The 15,055-nt window shown below is 44.5% G+C and overlaps 1 protein-coding gene across 1 annotated transcript; it reads left to right on the plus strand.

Moving 5' to 3' along the window:
• The first annotated feature begins 10,730 nt into the window (after window positions 1-10,730).
• LOC120043967 (interleukin-2 receptor subunit beta-like) lies at window positions 10,731-14,759 on the plus strand. Its single transcript, XM_038988563.1, has 8 exons — window positions 10,731-10,909; window positions 11,040-11,124; window positions 11,406-11,499; window positions 11,788-11,924; window positions 12,235-12,412; window positions 12,669-12,771; window positions 13,044-13,116; window positions 13,739-14,759. Exons 1-8 carry the CDS (start codon window positions 10,731-10,733, stop codon window positions 14,429-14,431), a joined length of 1,542 nt encoding a protein of 513 aa, XP_038844491.1. The 3' UTR covers window positions 14,432-14,759.
• Window positions 14,760-15,055: the final 296 nt, after the last annotated feature.

Raw genomic sequence — 15,055 nt, forward strand, 5'->3', positions numbered from 1 at the left:
ACGATCGTCTTCTTGAGAGAGATTGGACCAAGGCGCAGCGTGTGCAAAATACATCTCTTTATTGTGGAAGAGAGAAAAACACGAAAACGAACACTATACACAAACTAACAAAACAACAAACGACCGTGAAGCTAAATAACGTAAGTGCACAGATAAGCAACAAAGTTCAACATAGACAATTACCCACAAACACATGATGCCCATGGCTGCCTTAAATATGGCTCCCAATTAGAGACAATAAACCACAGCTGTCTCTAATTGAGAACCAATCTAGGCAGCCATCGACATACAAACACCTAGACAAGACTTGCCCCATTAAACCTACAAACCCCTAGACAAACCAAAACACATACTTCACCATGTCACACCCTGACCTAACTAAAATAAATAATGAAAACAAAGATAACTAAGGCCAGGGTGTGACATAACCCCCCCCTTAAGGTGCGAACTCTGGGCGCACCAGCATAAAGTCTAGGGGAGGGTCTGGGTGGGCGTCTGTCCACGGTGGCGGCTCTGGCACTGGTCGTGGTCCCCACCCCACCATAGTCACTACCCGCTTTCGTAGCCTCCTCCAAATGACCACCCTCCAACTTAACCCCACTGGATTAAGGGGCAGCACCGGACTAAGTGGCAGCACCGGACTAAGGGGCAGCACCGGACTAAGGGGCAGCACCAGGATAAGGGGCAGCACCAGGATAAGGGGCAGCACCGGACTGAGGGGCAGCACCGGACTGAATGGCGGATCCTGGCTGGCTGGCTCTGGCGGATCCTGGCTGGTTGGCGGATCCTGGCTGGACGGCTCTGGCGGATCCTGGCTGGACGGCTCTGGCGGATCCTGGCTGGACGGCTCTGGCGGATCCTGGCTGGACGGCTCATGGCTGGCTGACGGATCTGGCTGCTCATGGCTGGCTGACGGATCTGGCTGCTCATGGCTGGCTGACGGATCTGGCTGCTCATGGCTGGCTGACGGATCTGGCTGCTCATGGCTGGCTGACGGATCTGGCTGCTCATGGCTGGCTGACGGATCTGGCGGATCCTGGCTGGATGACGGCTCTGGCGGATCCTGGCTGGATGACGGCTCAATGCTGGATGACGGCTCTGGCTGGTCATGGCTCGCTGACGGCTCTGGCTGGTCATGGCTCGCTGACGGCTCTGGCTGGTCATGGCTCGCTGACGGCTCTGGCTGGTCATGGCTCGCTGACGGCTCTGGCTGGTCATGGCTCGCTGACGGCTCTGGCTGGTCATGGCTCGCTGACGGCTCTGGCTGGTCATGGCTCGCTGACGGCTCTGGCTGATCCTGTCTGGCGGAAGGCTCTGGCTGATCCTGTCTGGCGGAAGGCTCTGGCTGATCCTGTCTGGCGGAAGGCTCTGGCTGATCCTGTCTGGCGGAAGGCTCTGGCTGATCCTGTCTGGCGGAAGGCTCTAGAGGCTCCTGTCTGGCGGACGGCTCTGTAGGCTCATGGCAGACGGGCGGCTTTGCAGGCTCATGGCAGACGGGCGGCTTTGAAGGCTCAATACAGACGGGCAGTTCATGCGGCGCTTGGCAGACGGACAGTTCAGACGGCGTTGGGCAGACGGACAGTTCAGGCGCCGTTGGGCAGACGGGCAGTTCAGGCGCCGTTGGGCAGACGGGCAGTTCAGGCGCCGTTGGGCAGACGGGCAGTTCAGGCGCCGCTGGGCAGACGGCAGACTCTGACCGGCTGAGACGCACTGTAGGCCTGGTGCGTGGTGCCGGAACTGGAGGTACCGGGCTAAAGACATGCACCTTCAGGCTAGTGCGGGGAACAACAACAGGGCACACTGGACTCTCAAAGCGTACTATAGGCCTGGTGCGTGGTACCGGAACTGGTGGTACCGGGCTGAGGGCACGCACATCAGGGCGAGTACGGGGAGAAGGAACAGTGCGTACAGGGCTCTGGAGACGCACAGGAGGCTTGGTGCGTGGTGCCGGAACTGGTGGTACCGGACTGGAGACACGCACCTCAAGGCTAGTGCGGGGAGCAGGAACAGGGCACACTGAGTTCTCAAGGCGCACTATAGGACTGGTGCGTGGTACCGGAACTGGTGGTACCGGGCTGAGGGTACGCACCTCATGACGAGTGTGGGGAGAAGGATCAGTGCGTACAGGGCTCTGGAGACGCACATGAGGCTTGGTGCGTGGTGCCGGAACTGGAGGCACTGGGCTGGATACACGCACCACAGGGAGAGTGCGTGGAGGAGTAACAGGGCTCTGGAGACGCACAGTAGGCTTAGTGCGTGGTGTCAGCACTGATGGTACTGGGCTGGGAACACGCACCACAGGGCTAGTGCGAGGAGCAGTAACAGTACGCACAGGACTCTGGAGACGCACAGGAGGCTTTGTGCGTGCTGTAGGCACTGTCTTAACCAGACGGCTAGCACGCTCCTCAGGACGAGTATGGAGAGCTGTTCCCGGTGACAATAACTCACCAACACGTTCATTCGGACGAATGCCGTGCCTCATGCACCAAACCAGTACATCCCTCATAACTCTCTCCTCCAATTTCTCCATTAACTCCTTTACTGTCTCTGCGTCACTCACCTCCAAATCCGCCCTCACCGGCTCCTTACGGTAAGCAGGAGGAGTTGGCTCACGTCTCCCGACTGACCCAACTAAACTACCCGAGAGCCCCCCCCCAAGAAATTTTTGGGTTTGACTTACGGGCTTCCAGCCTTGTTTCCGTGCTGCCTCCTCATATCGCCGCCTCTCTTCTTTCGCTGCCTCCAGCTCAGCTTTGGGGCGGCGATATTCTCCTGGTTGAGCCCAGGGTCCCTTTCCGTCCAATATTTCCTCCCATGTCCACGAGTCTTGGTTACTTTGCCGCTGTTGTTGGTTCCGCTCACGCTGCTTGATCCATGGTTGGTGGGTAATTCTGTCACGATCGTCTTCTTGAGAGAGATTGGACCAAGGCGCAGCGTGTGCAAAATACATCTCTTTATTGTGGAAGAGAGAAAAACACGAAAACGAACACTATACACAAACTAACAAAACAACAAACGACCGTGAAGCTAAATAACGTAAGTGCACAGACAAGCAACAAACGTTCAACATAGACAATTACCCACAAACACATGATGCCCATGGCTGCCTTAAATATGGCTCCCAATTAGAGACAATAAACCACAGCTGTCTCTAATTGAGAACCAATCTAGGCAGCCATCGACATACAAACACCTAGACAAGTCTTGCCCCATTAAACCTACAAACCCCTAGACAAACAAAACACATACTTCACCATGTCACACCCTGACCTAACTAAAATAAATAATGAAAACAAAGATAACTAAGGCCAGGGTGTGACATTCTCTGATTCTTTGATTGGGTGGACAACATCTCAGTTCATGCTGCAAGAGCTCTGATAGGATGGAGGACATCCTCTGGAAGTTGTCATAATTACTGTGAAGGCTATGGAAGGGGTTGAGGACCATGAGCCTCCTAGGTTTTGTATTGAAGTCAATGTAATGATAACTAACAAACTTCTGCACTTGACAGTGTTCCGTACACGTGACCATATTTTAGCGCCCCAAAAAATGTATACTTCCATGTCAAATGTAATATGAATACCATTGTAAAGCACAATTTCTCCGCTTTCCAGAAAAACCAATGACGCGACCTTCATGCTGCCCGTCTCTGCATGATTGAAGAAGGCAATGGAGCTCCACCCGGTCTTTTGAAAAATTGTGGTGGGGAAAGCGAAAGCTACTGAGTAGTAGTGAAAGGGGGGAGAAATGTTGTGTGGGGAAACTGCTTTTTTCACTCCAATTTATCACCTCTGAAATTTCTATAGAACAATATAAAGAGTTTATATAATGTGTCATTATTTTTTTGAATAGGGTTTTTAGGGCGGCGCTAAAGTTATCTTCACAAGTAAACAGCGGCTGTCTCGCGGCTTTTGAGAGTCATGATGGCTTGCAGAGATGATGCGAAAAACGTATGCATTCAGTTGTACAATTGACTAGGTATCCCCCTTTCCCTGTCCCTTTCACTTTCTTGTTTTTAATCTGCGAGAGAACCTCTACCCCTGGTGGAAAGACGCTGTAAGGCACACAATGTGTTGCATAATGCTTGCCGTACGATACGTCACAATGTATTGTGCGGCGTTAAGAAGGGTCAGTTTTTTCAACTTTTCTCAAATACATTTGCTCTATTACCATGTCAATTAAAGCTGGAAGAGAAAAGTAGTTTACACCCCAGATTTTGATGCCAACACAGTCGCTACAGTCCCATTAGTTTTCATCGCAGCCTCGTTTGAATGCTGCGGTACGCAAAACCTGTACGGAACTGTGTTAGCTATCATTACCCAGATGAGGACGGAAACTAGCAGTCCTCCGTCTACACCATGGTGCTACCCTACAGAGTGCTGTTGAGGCTATTGTAGACCTTCATTGCAACAGTGTGTTTTAATTAATTATTTGGTGACGTGAATATATTTAGTATAGTTTTATCAACCAAAAAAAAAGCTTTTGAACTGTTTTACCATAAAAAAAAATGAAATTCACTGAGGATGGTCCTCCCCTTCCTCTTCTGAGGAGCCTCCACTGGTGTGTATGTACAGTTAAAGTCAGAAGTTTACATACACCTTAGCAAAATACATTTAAACTCAGTTTTTCACAATTCCTGACATTTAATCCTAGCAAAAATGCACTGTCTTAGGTCAGTTAGGATCACCACTTTATTTTAAGAATGTGAAATGTCAGAATAAAAGTTGAGAGAATTATTTATTTCAGCTTTAATTGCTTTCATCACATTCCCACTGGGTTAGAAGTTTACATACACTCAATTAGTATTTGGTAGCATTGCCTTTAAATTGTTTAACTTGGGTCAAACGTTTCGGGTAGCCTTCCACAAGCTTCCCACAGTAAGCTGGGTGAATTTCGGCCTATTCCTCCTGACAGAGCTGGTGTAACTGGGTCAGGTTTGTAGGCCTCCTTGCTCGCACAAGCTTTTTCAGTTCTGCCCACAAATGTTCTATATGATTGAGATCAGGGCTTTGTGATGGCCACTCCAATATCTTGACTTTGTTGTCCTTAAGCCATCTTGCCACAACTTTGGAAATATGCTTGGGGTCATTGTCCATTTGGAAGACCAATTTGCAACCAAGCTTAAACTTCCTGACTGATGTCTTGCTTCAATATATCCACATAATTTTCCTTCCTCAAGACTCCATCTATTTTGTGAAGTGCACCTATCACTCCTGCAGCAAAGCACCCCCACAACATGATGCTGCAAACATTTCCTCCAAACATAACAATGGTCATTATGGCCAAACAGTTCTATTTTTGTTTCATCAGACTAGAGGACATTTCTCCAGAAAGTATGATCTTTGTCCCCATGTGCAGTTGCAAACCGTAGTCTGGCTTTTTTTATGGCGGTTTTGGAGCAGTGGCTTCTTCTTTGCTGAGCGGCCTTTCAGGTTATGTTGATATACTGTTTTACTGTGGATATAGATCATTTTGTACCTGTTTCCTCCAGCATCTTCACAAGGTCCTTTGCTGTTGTTCTGGGATTGATTTGCACTTTTCGCACCAAAGTACGTTCATCTCTAGGAGACAGAACGCATCTCCTTCCTGAGCAGTATGACAGCTGCGTGGTCCCATGGTGTTTATACTTGCATACTATTGTTTGTACAGATGAACGTGGTGCCTTAACTTCTTATGGCTGCAAGCCCGATATCGGTACACCTATGACAACATCCAGCTCAAAGTGCAGGGCGCGAAATTCAAAAAAATATATTTTTTAAATATTTAACTTTCACACATTAACAAGTCCAATACAGCATATGAAAGGTACACATCTTGTGAATCAAGCCAACATGTCCGATTTTTAAAATGTTTTACAGGGAAGACAAAATATGTAAATCTATTAGCTAACCACGTTAGCAAAAGACACCACTTTTCTAACTCCATCAGTTTCTTACTCCATCAGGTGCTATCACAAATTCGACCAAATAAAGATATAAATAGCCACTAACCAAGAAAAAACTTCATCAGATGCCAGTCTGATAACATATTTATTGTATAGCATAGGTTTTGTTAGAAAAATTTGCATATTTCAGGTATAAATCATAGTTTGCCATTGCAGCCACCATCACAAATCTCACCAAAGCGACTAGAATTACTACAGAGAGCAACGTGTATTACCAATTTACTCATCATAAAACATTTCTTAAAAATACACAGCCCATAGCAATGGAAAGACACAGATCTTGTGAATTCAGACAACATTTCCGATTTTCTAAGTGTTTTACAGCGAAAACACAATAAATCGTTATATTAGCATACCACATATGCAAACGTTACCCGAGCATTGATTCAAGCCAAAGAGAGCGATAACGTTATCATCGCCAAAATATATTAATTTTTTCACTAACCTTCTCAGAATTCTTCCGATGACACTCCTGTAACATCATATTACAACATACATATAGAGTTTGTTCGAAAATGTGCATATTTAGCCACAAAAACCGTGGTTATACAATGAGAATAGTAGCAAAACTGGCCTGAAAATGTCGGGCGCCATCTTTGACAGTGATCTTGTCTAATGAATAACTATTCATAAACTTGACTAAAAAAATATAAGTTGGACAGCTATCGAAAGACAAATTAGTTCTTAATGCAATCGCTGAATTACATTTCTAAAATTATCCTTACTGTGCAATACAGGGTTCGCCAAGCGAAGCTATACCAAAAAAAATGGCGGAATATGCGTTTAACATTTTTCTACAGAACAACGATTTATCATCTTAAATATTTCTTACTATGAGCTGATCTTCCATCAGAATCTTGGGCAATGTATCCTTTCTCCGGTCTAATCGTCTTTTGGTCGAAAGATGTCCTCTTGTCCGTCGAAATGGCCACTAACGTTCGACCGGTACTGGAAACGTGCCCGGCGCTTCAAAGTGCATCACAAAGAAATGCCTCAAAATCGCACTAAACGGATATAAATTGCTATAAAACGGTTTAAATGAACTTTTACCGAACCTCAACCCCGGATCCGGGATCACCCCCCACCCCCCCCACACTGATTAGCATCGCTAGCATAGCGTCACAATTAAATAGTAGCATCTAAATATCATTAAATCACAAGTCCAAGACACCAAATGAAAGATACAGATCTTGTGAATAAAGCCACCATTTCAGATTTTTTAAATGTTTTACAGGGAAGACAAAATATGTAAATCTATTAGCTAACCCCGTTAGCAAAAGACACCACTTTTCTAACTCCATCAGTTTCTTACTCCATCAGGTGCTATCACCAATTCGGCCAAATAAAGATATTGATAGCCACTAACCAAGAAAAAACCTCATCAGATGACAGTCTGATAACATATTTATTGTATAGGATAGGTTTTGTTAGAAAAATGTGCATATTTCAGGTAGAAATCATAGTTTACAATTGCACCCACCATCACAACTCGACTAGAATAAATACAGAGAGCAACGTGTATTACCTAATTACTAATCATAAAACATTTCTTAAAAATACACAGCTCACAGCAATGGAAAGACACAGATCTTGTGAATTCAGACAATATTTCAGATGTTCTAAGTGTTTTACAGCGAAAACACAATAAATCGTTATATTAGCATACCACATATGCAAACGTTACCCGAGCATTGATTCAAGCCAAAGAGAGCGATATCGTTATCATCGCCAAAATATATTAATTTTTTCACTAACCTTCTCAGAATTCTTCCGATGACACTCCTGTAACATCATATTACAACATACATATAGAGTTTGTTCGAAAATGTGCATATTTAGCCACAAAAAACCGTGGTTATACAATGACAATACTAGCAAAACTAGCCTGAAAATGTCGGGCGCCATCTTTCACAGTGATCTTGTCTCATGAAAAACTATTCATAAACTTGACTAAAAAAATATAAGTTGGACAGCTATCGAAAGACAAATTAGTTCTTAATGCAATCGCTGAATTACATTTCTAAAATTATCCTTACTGTGCAATACAGGGTTCGCCAAGCGAAGCTATACCAAACAAAATGGCGGAATATGCGTTTAACATTTTTCGACAGAACAACGATTTATCATCTTAAATATTTCTTACTATGAGGTGATCTTCCATCAGAATCTTGGGCAATGTATCCTTTCTTGGGTCTAATCTTCTTTTGGTCGAAAGATGTCCTCTTGTCCGTCGAAATGCCCACTAACGTTCGACCGGGACCCCGAAACGTGCCCGGCGCTTCAAAGTGCATCACATAGAAATGCCTCAAAATCGCACTAAACGGATATAAATTGCTATAAAACGGTTTAAATTAACTACCTTATGATGTTTTTAACACCTATAACGAGTAAAAACATGACCGGCGATATATTACTGGCTAAACAACAGCTTGGAAAGAGAGCAGGTCCGACGTCCATCGTGCGTCAGGCGCAGGGAGCAAAAGAACGGTACATCCGGTCTTTGGCCTTTTATACAGGCCCTGATTGCGCAATCAACTCCATTCAAATTGTCACCACTTACTGACATCTAGAGGAAGGCGTGGGCAGTGTTTGTATCCTCATAGGATTTACAGGGACTTTAAAACTGACCTGGGACCAGAGGCCAAAATTTCTGAAATCTCACTCCCTATCAGGAAAAGTGCTGTAGAATGAGTTCTGTTCCACTCAGAGACATAATTCAAACGGCTATAGAAACTAGAGAGTGTTTTCTATCCAATAATAACAATAATATGCATATTGTACGAGCAAGAATTGAGTACTAGGCAGTTTAATCTGTAGAGCAAATTATGCTAATGCGAAACAGCACCCCCTATAGTGGCAAGAAGTTAACTACCTTATGATGTTTTTAACACCTATAACGAGTAAAAACATGACCGGCGATATATAAGTGGCTAAACCAAAGCTTGGAAAGAGAGCCAGTCCGACGTCCATCGTGCGTCAGGCGCAGCAGGAAAAGAAAGCCACTTCCGCCTTGTGCTCTTTTATACAGGCCCTGATTGCGCAATCGACTCCATTCAAATTGTCACCTCTTACTGACATCTAGAGGAAGGCGTGGGCAGTGTTTGTATCCTCATAGCATTTACAGGGACTTTAAAACTGACCTGGGACCAGAGGCCAAGATTTCTGAAATCTCACTCCCTGTCAGGAAAAGTGCTGTAGAATGAGTTCTGTTTCACTCAGAGACATAATTCCAACGGTTATAGAAACTAGAGAGTGTTTTCTATCCAATAGTAATAATAATATGCATATTGTACGAGCAAGAATTGAGTACGAGGCCGTTTGAAATGGGCACCTTTTATCCGGCTACTCAATACTGCCCCTGCAGCCCAAACAGGTTAAGGCGTTTGGAAATTGCTCCCAAGGATGAACCAGACTCGTGGAGGTCTACAATTATTTTTCTGAGGTCTTGGCTGATTTCTTTAGATTTTCCCATGATGTCAAGCAAAGAGGCACTGAGTTTAAAGGTAGGCCTTGAAATACATCCACAGGTACACCTCCAATTGACTCAGATGATGTCAATTAGCCTATCAGAAGCTTCTAAAGCCATGACATCATTTTCTGGAATTGTCCAAGCTGTTTAAAGGCACTGTCAACTTAGTGGATGTAAACTTCTGACCCACTGGAATTGTGATACAGTGAATTATAAGTGAAATAATCTGTGTGTAAACAATTGTTTGAAAAATGGGTTGTGTCATGCACAATGTAGATGTCCTAAACCGACTTGCCAAAACTATAGTTTGTTAACAAGAAATTGGTGGAGTGGTTGAAAAACGAGTTTTAACGACTCCAACCTAAGTGTATGTAAACTTCCGACTTCAACTGTAGGTGTGTGTATGTTTGTGTGTGCGTGCGTGGGCCTGTGAGTTGTGTGGGGGAGGTGTTCTGATTTCAGAGTGTATTTGTGTAACAGATCTAAGGGTGGTTGTGGCTTATGAAAGCTGGGGTGTGAAATTAGGTCCGTTTGTGCATTTGTGTGTGTAAACATGTCCTGTCAGGTGTGTGTGAGTTTGTGTATTAGTATGTGGTCTGACATTTAACTGTGACACCACGTTCCCACCGCTGACTTTGGGTCTTTTGAAAAAGTTGTTTTACTTGTTATAAGTCATTGCCAAATCAAATCAAATTGTATTAGTTACATGCGCCGAATACAACAGGTGTAGACCTTACAATGAAATACTTACGAGCTGACAGTGCAGTTTCAAAAAATATGGATAAGCATAAGAGATAAAAGTAACAAGTAATTAAAGGTACAGAGTCAATGTGCGGGGGCACCGGTTAGTGTAGGTAGTATGTACATGTAGGTAGAGTTAATTAAAGTGACTATACATAGATGACAACAGAGAGTGGCAGTGGCGTGGAGAGGGGAGGGGGGCAATGTGAATAGTCTTTGTAGACATTTGACCAGATGTTCAGGAGTCTTATGGCTTGGGAGTAGAAGCTGTTTAGAAGCCTCTTGGACCTAGACTTGGTGCTCTGGGACCGCTTGCCGTGCGGTAGCAGAGAGAACAGTCTATGACCAAGATGGCTGGTGTCTTTGACAATTTTTAGGGCCTTCCTCTGACACCGCCTGGTATAGAGATCCTGGATGGTAGGAAGCTTGGCCCCAGTGATGTACTGGGCCGCTCGCACTACCCTCTGTAGTGCCTTGCGGTCGGAGGCCGAGCAGTTGCAATACCAGGCAGTGATGCAACCAGTCAGGATGCTCTCGATGATTTGTGAAGTTGGTGAGTTTGTGGATTTTAAAATGATGTGTTACTATACAGTAATAATATTTTTGGTTTGCCTTTGCTGTCTTTCCCTCCAAGGACTGTTTTGTGCGAATGACTACATCAACAACATCACCTGTGTGTGGAACAGCTCGGCAGTAGATCCAGACGTGGCCTGCCTGCTCCTCGGTACAAAAGAAAAGTTTAAGAGCAATCTTTTGTAAGGAATATTTTTTGTCTGTCTTTATTATTACTGCATTACAGAAAATGACGGCATTGTGTTTTGAGGTATAAATGCACCCCTGTGTAATATTGAGAGTTTTACTTTTCATTTATTTTGTTTTGTGTAGCAATAGTAGTTGTAATCTCAAACCCTTGGATAGGCCGGTGCCAGGTCATTCTTTCAGAGGCTGCAGTATTGTCTTTGAGGGCCAGGTAAGTTTTTCCTGATATCAGAATCAGAACTATATACAGTATGTAATTCTCCATATATATGTTATTGTACATATATGTTATTGTACATATCAATTTCATTGTTTTCTATAAATCTATCGATTCCTATTTTATTTTCAAAGTAAACTAAATATATAATGTGAAGTATATTTTTAATAAAACTGCTTGTGAAAATGAGAATTTTCACACGAATGTAGAACAGATGCAAGGAGTTGTTACTTTAATAAACATGTCATCTGCTTTCTGACTGTGTTTCTCTACAGTCTTTCAGTTCATCCGAGCACCTCCCCAGCATTAAGGTGGAGTGTGACGGGTCTGAGGTGGTAAACCTCATAAGATACAAACCTATCAACCACAGTGAGTGTCCACCTTTTCAGTGTTCTCTTTTGTCTATTGTACCTGCGAGAGTAGCCTCTCACTAAATAGTTGTTCTTCTTCACTGGTTCATTTGAGAGTTTCATTCTTGCATGGGTACATATTCAATACTGAATCTATGTACCACTATCTATGTAAACGTTGCTTTGGAAAGCATCTGCTAAATGACAGGTCTCAGACAAGATTACCCATCACCTGACTGTAATTCACCAAACCGCCTCCACTTCATGGTAATAGATGACTGTGACATCTCCCTCTGTTTCCTTACAGTTAAGATGCATCCTCCTGGTAGTCCGGTCATCATCAATGGGACTAATGCCACCTGGAGTGCTGGTAGTCCGCTGTCTAGGAAGATCTTTGCATATGAGTTCCAGGTGAAGATGAAGAGGGAAGATCAGCTATGGGGGGTGAGTGAGACAGACAAACCATTGTGTGGGTGTATGTGAAAGTGTGTGGTATTGGCTGAACACGCAGTATTCCTGCTGAATGAGTTATAGTGAATCTAATATGTGGGTAGTCATGCATAATACCGGTGCCTGAGTATTTAGCTGTGATTTTTTGGCGGATTCTTCGCTTCCATAGACATCAAAGCATGATGTGTGTACATTTGAGTTACACACACCCATCTCACATCAGGATTTCAGCCTAAATAGTTTGAGAGTCTTGTAGCTTTGTAGTGATTATGCTTATTTTTGTTTACATGTCTGTCTCTGTCAGGAGGCCCAGAGTTTGACCAAACTAAAGCATGAACCGTGGATAGAGCTGGATGTGAAGGAGAGTGGGATTCATCACATCAGGCTGAGAGTCAAGCCGACCCATCCCGCCTCTAGCCACTGGAATGAGTGGAGCCCCACTGCTTCCTGGACATCAGAGGACGAGGTCTCACCAACCTTTGGTACGTTTGATGCCATGCCATGCCACAAACTAAAACCTTACATCTACTATATGTTCAGTCATGCAGAAGACTCTCTATCCTATCCAGAGAAACTGACAGTCGGTGCATAATGAAGTTCATGCGGCCCATACAGGAAAAAAACGAATTTGCTGGTCTCAAAAATTGTGTCAACGACCCATGTTAATTGCATTAAATGCATCCAGATTAATTTCTGAGACCTATATTCCAACCGTGCTCCCGTTCTCTGGTGTTTCAGTGAAGTCCCCGGACCTGACTTTGTGGCTGGTGTTGAGTGGTGCGTTTTTCACTCTCATCGTTGTCATGTTGCTGGTCTTCTACAAAACTCATACAAACAATAGGTGAGTAATGCGTAAAGGTGGATTATATGCGTACATGTATGTATTGTTGGGTCAGATCAGGAGTGAGACCTACAACCTTTGGCTCAGTGAGTTAATTTGGTCTTGTGCCGTGTTGATGACGGGGGCTTGATTTTATCATTGGTTACATAATCCAATATGAAGCAGATTTTGCATTCAGGGCCTTAGGTCTGTTTGGGTATGTAGTGTCAAGTTAATTCTGGGACAGACCCAAGATGGCTTATTAAAATCCATGTTGTTTTGGTGCACTATAGGAAACACCAGTATGTGCCTGACCCCGCCAAGTACTTCCAGCCACTTAACTCTGTCCACGGTGGAAACATTCAGGTACCTGGAAAATACTCCAACTTCCTGCTAAACTTGAAACCTCTTGAACCAATAAAATTCTGTGTATGTGGCTTTATTCACTAGCGTGAATGTTTTCTTGATATGAAAACCTAGTGGACGGCCTAATATAATATTCTGGAACCTGGTTGAGTGGATATATCCGCATTTATGTCCTTATTTAACTTGACTTACTACTTACTTACATTTGATGCTTACAGTTGGGAACAGTCTCTTTAGTTGCCAGTGAAAGGATAGTGTCCAGCCACAGTAAAAAACCCAAGAGAAACATTAGTCATGAGCACAGGCCCCTTGGTGTGGTTTCTCTGTTGGTTTGAATTCCTTGCATTAACAGTTAGATGCAGACATAGACGCGCTCTCTCTACCACATGCACACATTAACACACCAATAAACTCACACATACACTCCTTTTAGACTTACGAACAAGCACACACTGATCTTGCAGCAACTTTCAAAACTTGATACGTGCCAGTGTAGATGCAGTAACATATTTATTCTTTGTCATTTTGCCTAAGTATAAGCATATCTTTCAATTTCACCAATAACTGTGACACTGTACAGAGCTGCGTATACTGACGTGTGTCTCTGGCCCTCCCCATGCAGAAATGGCTGAGCCCCTTGTTTGCTCCAGAGTCCTTCATCACCGCCCAGCCCTGCGAGGACATCTCCCCCGTGGAGGTGTCTGGAACAGAAGTCTGGGACGTCACCGACTCCACCAGCTCCACCACCGCGGCCTTTCTCCTACACTCTGACCCCAACACTCCCTCTGATGGCTGGAACAGCAGCGGCCAGTCCTCCTGCTTCTCCAACATCGGCTACTTCTACCCCAAATACCCCAGCAGCCTCTTCATCGAGTCTTGCCCCGTCTACTTCACCTACCAGGGGGACCACAGCACTCTCTCCGCCACATCCTCCTCCTACGAGCGCCTGCAGAGCCAGCCCCTGAGCCCAGACTCTGGTTTCGGCATGGAGAGCGTAGAGGGGGAGGACCAGGTGGAAGAGGAAGGAAAGAAGGATAAGAAGGAGAGGAATGTGGTTCCAGTTGCCCCTCCTCTTGTCTTACCAGTCTCCCTGCCTGCTCGGATCCCTCCAGGCCCTCACCATCCCCTGAGTCTCCCCCAACTCCCCCTTCATAATCCTGAGTCAAACTCAGCCATGGCGTCTAGCGGCAGTTACAATGCCTGGCCAGTAGAGGCTGCTCTAGGCAGATCCTCCTCAATGACAGTGGAACCCAGTTGTAATGGCTATTTGACCATTAAAGAGCTGCAGAATACCTACAGCAACAAGTCTATTTGAACAATCAATTTTTCACTCAATTTGCATTTTAGTTAAGCTGTTGAACTTATTCTTCGTGCAAGCTATGACACAAGGCTCAGATAATGCAGGTACAAAGTGCCAACCAATGATTTTTTACATGGAAAGTATTGTAGAGTTTCTAAATATGTAGCTTATTCATATTTTATATAAATGTTGTATATTACTTGTACTACTATTGAGGCAGCTGGTTTGCCAATGCATTGTTACTTTATCTCAGATAGTTAGTGCTGCTAGTTGTTTTTGTCTTTAAATGTGTTCACTGACAGCTTGTTTGTATGAAGACCTGAATAAAACGTCTGACAGAAGAGAAGTGGGTCAGCCTTAAACTTCCTGTGTTTGTGGCCTTAGATAGTGGCGAGGAGTGGGCAAGTGGTCCTGCTGTGTGTGTTCGTGTATGTATGTGTGTGTGTTTGCGTGCGTGCGTGCGCATCAGTGGCGGTCGGTTCCGTTTAAGATGAGGGAGGACTATTTTAATTTTTTTATGAGCATGGCCATATTTCTATTACAGCATATTGCATGACTGTCATTCATATTCATTTCACCCAGTTCAATGTAACATCGATAGGTTTATGCTACTACATGATACTCAACATTTCCCTATAC

This window comes from Salvelinus namaycush, chromosome 3 (genome assembly GCF_016432855.1).
Source record: "Salvelinus namaycush isolate Seneca chromosome 3, SaNama_1.0, whole genome shotgun sequence".
NCBI lineage: Eukaryota > Metazoa > Chordata > Actinopteri > Salmoniformes > Salmonidae > Salvelinus > Salvelinus namaycush.

Bases quoted from the DNA above. Each gene is read 5' to 3' on its own strand.
- LOC120043967 (XM_038988563.1), top strand. From the start codon at position 10,731: ATGTGTTACTATACAGTAATAATATTTTTGGTTTGCCTTTGCTGTCTT. The intron at 11,500-11,787 runs GTGAGTGTCCAC...GTTTCCTTACAG, and splicing joins ATACAAACCTATCAACCACA to TTAAGATGCATCCTCCTGGT. The intron at 11,925-12,234 runs GTGAGTGAGACA...TGTCTCTGTCAG, and splicing joins GGGAAGATCAGCTATGGGGG to GAGGCCCAGAGTTTGACCAA.